Below are 6,460 nucleotides of genomic sequence, written 5' to 3'. Positions count from 1 at the left end.
GAGGACACATCCCTGTGGGGTGCCAGTGTTTGTAACAATGCTGGCTGAAGTCCTATTGCCAATCCTGACAGTCTGGGGCCTGCCAGTCAGAAAGTCCAGGAGCCAGTAACAGAGGGTGGGGTGCAGACCCAGTGTGGACAGTTTGTGGCGGACAACTGTGTTGAAGGCAGAGCTGTAGTCAGTGAAGAGTATCCTGATGTAAGAGTCTCCATTTTGCAGGTGAGAAAGGGAATAGTGGAGTGGAGCCATGATGGCGTCTGAGGTGGCCCTGTTGGGCTGGTAGGCATACTGCAGGGGGTCCAGGGGGTCCAGTATACTGCTCTGAATGCAGGCCAGCACCACTCTCTCAAAACACTTCATAATCATTGGGGTGAGTGCCACTGGCCTGTAGTCGTTCAGGCAGGTGACTGGGCTCTTCTTGGGAAGGGGGATGATGGTTGTGGTCTTAAAGCAGGTGGGGATGATGCTCTGGCTGAGGGAGAGGTTGAAGATGGTGGCAAGAACATCAGCCAGCTCGTTGGCACATGCCCTGAGAGCCCTCCCAGGGATGATGTCCGGTCCTGCTGCTTCGCGGGGGTTGATCTTCCTCAGGACTGTGCATACCTGATGGTTATTCTACCATTAGAAAACCAAGAGAGGTGAAGGCCCTGTAAATAAGTGGAGCTAATTTTTCAGTATGGAAAGATGAGCTACAAGCCCACTAACACAGCACGCTGCATGGGCCAGAGCACAAAGACAGACAATAATCTGAAAGTATGAAGGTAAAGCTCTGCTAGCAGCCTGAATGCATTTTCCGTTTGATACCAGCAGTCACACGCAGCGGATCTGTTCCAGGGTCCTTGACGAAGTTTGATATCATTCATTCCTCCATCCACCCTTTTCCCATTCTCCTTCTGATTCCAGTCATCTAGCAAGCAGTACATCCCAATCACCATCTCCCTCCCACAGACATGCAGAGATGGATGGACAGTGTGTGAAGGAGTCCTTGGCTGAACTGTAGAAATGCTGACGTGGCACCGAGCTCTCTAACAGCGTGATGACTCCTCTATCTGTCTCTCCATGATGCACTCTCCCTCTGACACACATATACATTACACACTCCCAGGTGCAGGTTGGTACTTGCAGGAAAACATGCACACTCACATATTAATACATTAGTACACACAGATTTATGAGCTCACGCGTTCAGTAGCACATGAACAGATCGGGCATGTAGAAACACACACTGGCGCACATGCTAAAAGCAAAGCTATCACCGTCTGTCCATCTAGTAACACCTTTATCTCGCCATCCAGTCTCCTATATAATCAGCATCAGTCTCCATTGTCACACACAGTGGCCATCACCACCACAAACACACAAGCTCTCACAAAGATGCACCCACACACAAACACAAACGTGCTCGGGCCAGCTGAATGATGTTCGAGTGTGTATTTCTCTTCTGCCTGTGTTAAAGTGAATCATCTATCCTTTCGAAGCTTCATTACAACCTGCAAGGACAAACACTATCTCTCGTTCGCTCTGCAGCTCCAGATGGAGGGAGAAAGAGACAGATATAAAGAAGCTAGAAATCCCTCTCTGTTTTTGTATGCCCTATCTCACTCTTTCTCTCTGGTTCCCACATCTCTATATTTATCTTCTGCCTCTATATCTATCGCCTTATATCTATGTTTTCAATCACCTTACTTTCTTTCTCTCCCACACTGCCTTGAGCAAGTGCCAGGATGGAAATGGCTTAACGTGATGTAAACTCAGTGAGAGATGCAACGACACAAATGCAACAGAGTAGACTGATGCACAGTCAGATGTGGCCAAAAGTATACAAACACCAATGCCCAAATACTTTGTTTATATACAGTATCCAGCTCCTCAACTGCATCAATGGAGACCATGTATATGTATTTAAATTTTTTTTTTTGGTGTCTTGACAAGTTCCAAATGAGGGAATTTTTAATGCAACAATGTGTGCTGTGGCAACAGATTGTTAAAGGCCTGCCTGTGCACATACTGAAGTCCGTAAATAAATGTTTTTTGTTGTTTCATGTTGAGTAAGAACTTCACTGGCATTCAGAAGAGCCACCAGATAGTAGTGACTGTTATAGCCACACTTGAATGCCTGTATTTTTGGAAGAAGCTCAAAAAGTCACATGTGGATGCAATATTCAAGTGTCCACATATTTTTGGCCATGTAGTCAATATAGAGATGGATAATTGAAAACAGGCAATGCTATTAAAAAGGTCATGTTTCTATAGCGAGAGACAGGAAGAAACAAAGAGACATATGAAAAGCCATGTATGTTTTCCCCAACTGCCACTCACAACTCACACAAAGAGCTAGTAGAAAGAGTCAGCATTTGAGGCCCGACAGACAGCATGAATAATGCATAGCAAAAACCTCTTATTCTCTAAATTTTAAATGGCTAGCTGTTATCAAATATAACCTGATCTGTGAAGCATTAGGAGGCTTGCACACAGCAGAGTGGTTCCTACGGCATACTGCTGGAAAAACAAGGCACTATTGGCCCCCGGTATCAGACTGATATTTCCAACTTTATTTACTGTACAAAACCCCTTTCATTACTTACAAAAAGAATAACATAACAGTTATGCAATTGCCATCTATTAATTTATGCATTTTTTAAATAATAAATGTTTGGACTCATCACCAGATATCGTTAGTGATCAGATGAAGATATAGGTTTTCACAAACCAGACTGGGACCCTCAAAATACAGTAGGCACAAAACTGCCACCTGACTCACTGAAAGGTAAAACCAGGACTCAAGCCTTGGACTCCCTCTACTGGTTCATATGGCAGGCCAAGAGAAAAGGCAGTGGATGTCGTGGACCTGTTGAGATGTCTCCTTGTTGGAGTTGCACACGTCAGTCTCCCTGAGGAAGATTTTAAGATGTTGCACAGCCAACTGGCACAAATGCTCAAACTCTAAATCTGAAGGAGCAACACACATTTAGTGTCTTATAGTCAAAAAACCCCACCAGCTTTTAAATTTTTTACAATCACCACAAAACATGTAAAAAAAAAAAAAAAAAATACAAGTCTCATAACCAAAACAATAATTTACTTAAAAGTGGGGCCTATTTTTAATGGAGCAGAGGAAACATAGGGGACCACAGTTCATCTAGGAGATTAAGAGTTAAAACAATTAGTCATAAGTTTCCTATTGATCCCTCTGCAAGGTCTCTTATCCCAACAATTGCAGACAGGCTCATTACTCTAAAAGACAACCTTATAGACAGTCAGGTCTGATAAAGCAGGATCAATGCTACTGGTCAGTTTTCACCTTAGTATAGATGAAGTAGGACAGACAAAAAGGGCATTCTCATTACATGAAAACTTTCAAACTGTCTTCTATACACCAGGAGTCTGTAACTATCCCACACACTAATCCATTACAGTGAATTAATAGTCCCCAAATTAAGCTGCTAAACAGCCTTGGCAATAGAGCTGCATTTTCTGTGGGGCTGCAATGCTTATTCCACACCATACAACTACAGATGGATGAAATACGATTGCCCTTACCACCTCTACCGCACCATACTGGCCAGTGTATTAGATTAGATTCAGCTGTCCATTGTTTGCTGAGATTTCATAAACATGTAACATGGCCCAACATCAGTTTTAACTGCATGTGATTAATGTCAACAACTGGTTAGAAGACCTAAGTGTCCTCTCTGGAGGATAAAAATGTACAAGCTCAGAGATATATGAAGGTGCTAGACCATGTACAGCCTTATAGACAACAATTTAAAATCAATCCTTAAACAAACAGGAAGCCAATGGAGCGAGGCAAGAACTGGAGTTATATGCTCATGACGCCGTGTATTAGTCAGAAGATGAGCAGCTGCATTTTGGAGCAACTGGAGCTGAAACAATGAAGCTTGAAAAAAATGGCAGTATACAGTGTGTTACAATAATCAAGTCTAGACCTAATAAAAGGCATGAATTGTCTTTTCAAAATCACTAAAAGAAAGTGTTTAACCTTAGCCAGTAGTCTCAACTGAAAAAAAAGCTGGCCTTGACCACAGAGGTCATCTGTTCATCCAGCTTAAGAGCACTATCAAATACCACCCCAAGATTCTTCATTTAAGGCCTTAGATAAGAGGCCAAAGAGCTAAGAATATCAATTAGCGACATCAGAGTTACCAATTAAAACACACCGTCTTACTTTCATTAATATGCAAGAAGTTAAATTACAACCATGCTTTCATGTCCCTCAGGCAGTCCATCAAGGTCATTCAATGGCAAATAAACTTGAATATCATTTGCACAACAGTGAAAAGACAACCCATATTTTATCAAAATCAATCCTAGGGCAAGTAAATACAAAGAAAAGAGGACTGGCCCGTGGATGGATGCTTGAGGAACACCACAGTTCAGAGGAACAGCAAAAGAAGAGAAATTATCAATGTGCACAGAAAAATCAGTCAAATATGATTCAAACCATTTAAGAACACCACCATGAAGTCCTACAGACTGCTGCAGACGGAATGGTCCACTGTGTCAAAAGCAGCCGAACGATCCAAGAGATTCAAAATCGCAGTAGAAGACGAAACCTGCTTTGACTGTGTTTTCTGACCAAGGCTTACATAAAATTAAGCCAGTGTGGATGAGGGGTCTTTAAAATGCTCTGAGAGAAGCATGAAAATGTGAACACCTATTCTATTTATCACAACACATAAATATATGATACAGTGGTTGAGGAGAGATTGTTTTATCATCTATTCTTTTCTGTTGTCTGTCTGCATTCAACATGCATCTCATGCCTTCCTCAGGACTGATGAAATGACAAGAACAAAACACTATTTCTGTAATCCACAGAAATCAATTCAGATAATATCAAAACAAATCAAATAGGGTTTACTGGCATTAACTGTGCTACTTTAAGCTGGTATATAAATAATTTGTTGTGCTATGCATAATGACAATAAAAGATTTGACTGACTATATATTGTACTCTACTCTGGGAGGAGTCCAGACTTACATGCAGGCTGAAACTTTAATGGTTCCTCCCACCACATCTCTGAGTAAACCCTGTGGCTCTGCCTCTCCAATTTGTTACAGTGTGTGGCAGTGCCAAGCTGCTTTAACATGTAGCGTCATGAACACACACCTTCCTCTGTCAACTGTACGGAAATCCCAGCGTTGGGCGGACTGCTCACTGATCCCTCCACTTCCCTTCGTGCTGCTACTCCAGTGTGTCATAGCTGCAACAGGCATGCTACCATCCGAAGCGGGTGTTAACAGCGAACTTTCGTAGGTTTTTTGTTGTTTTTCCTCTCCCATCATGGGGGACTCGGACGTGACCGGGACCTCATTAATTCGCAGAAGGGCGACTTTCGCCGCGGTCGGAGGTGTGGATCTGCGGCCGATGAACGGGAGGTCTACAGCGGCGTGTCAGAGCTCAGTGACCGCTGACTTTAGGATTGAGGGTGGGCCAGAGAAAAAACGCGACCGTTCTCCAGAGAAAGTTTCGTCTAAATCAAAAAGTGAGAAAAAGCAACGCGGGAAGGACATAAGCGACAGACTGAGGTGAGTTACAAACTTAACAGAATGTCCGGTCCTCGACAGGCAGCGTACGCTTAAGGTCTCAAGGCTGCAAAGGGCCGACGGTATAGGTACTTTAAGTTACTTGTTACTGCCCTTTGGCAATAAGGTGAAGCAGGCAGAGAGGACGCTACAGCTGGTCGGTGCCTGCCAAAGCCGTGGGCTAACGTTAGTCCTTCAGAATATTTACAGTATGTCTCTCATTCAACTCCGCCAGGTGATATCGATTAGGGGCGTGTCCAGCGCTAATGAGCCCGCGAGCGGGGTTTAATTGTAGGCGAGCTTTATTTCCTTAGGCCAACCACTGTGCTAGTTATATGATACTAAAATACATGTGTCCAAGGTTAAAGACCTGCGTTCAAACGATTAGCATCGAAATAAAGCCTGAATTAAAGGTTTACACACGGCACATTAAACATTAATATATAGCAGGCATATGTAATTGTATTATAGTTATTGGTGCATTTAAAGTTGCAGATGGTAAAGTTGAAGCTTATGCTAGCTACCTTGTGTAGTTGATCATATGTTTTGAATCTAGTAATAATTAGAATTAGAATTTGCAGTGCAGCTCATGAATGTCCCAAGAGGGATCACTGAACTCCCATTATTATAATACTGTATTTTATTTATTAATCCTATTCTGAAACGTGACTAGTAACTACATTTATTAAATAAATGTAGTGGAGTACAAAGTACAATATTTGCCATCAGTGTCGCGAAGTCAAAGTATGAAGCGGAAAATGGAAATACTCAAGTAAAGTACAAATAACTCTGATGTATGTATGTGCAGTACTTCAGTAAATGCACTTACACCATTGCTAAAATATAGACCTACCCTATGGACTAATGTTCATACATGAGCGCTACTTGTTATATATTGTGCATTAAAATGAGT

General features: G+C 42.5%; 1 protein-coding gene across 1 annotated transcript in view; it reads left to right on the top strand.

The window, feature by feature from the left end:
- Positions 1 to 4,876: 4,876 nt before the first annotated feature.
- LOC109967303 (diacylglycerol O-acyltransferase 1-like) overlaps positions 4,877 to 6,460 on the top strand; it is a 16,329-nt gene continuing 14,745 nt past the window's right edge. The window contains 1 exon segment of the mRNA XM_020612777.1: positions 4,877 to 5,550. Coding sequence (XP_020468433.1) covers positions 5,306 to 5,550 — 245 coding nt within the window. The 5' untranslated portion in view covers positions 4,877 to 5,305.

Source organism: Monopterus albus, unplaced genomic scaffold (genome assembly GCF_001952655.1).
Source record: "Monopterus albus unplaced genomic scaffold, M_albus_1.0 scaffold127.1, whole genome shotgun sequence".
Taxonomy (NCBI): domain Eukaryota; kingdom Metazoa; phylum Chordata; class Actinopteri; order Synbranchiformes; family Synbranchidae; genus Monopterus; species Monopterus albus.
Note: the sequence above shows the minus strand (reverse complement) of the source record. Positions and strands in the feature narration are given on the sequence as shown.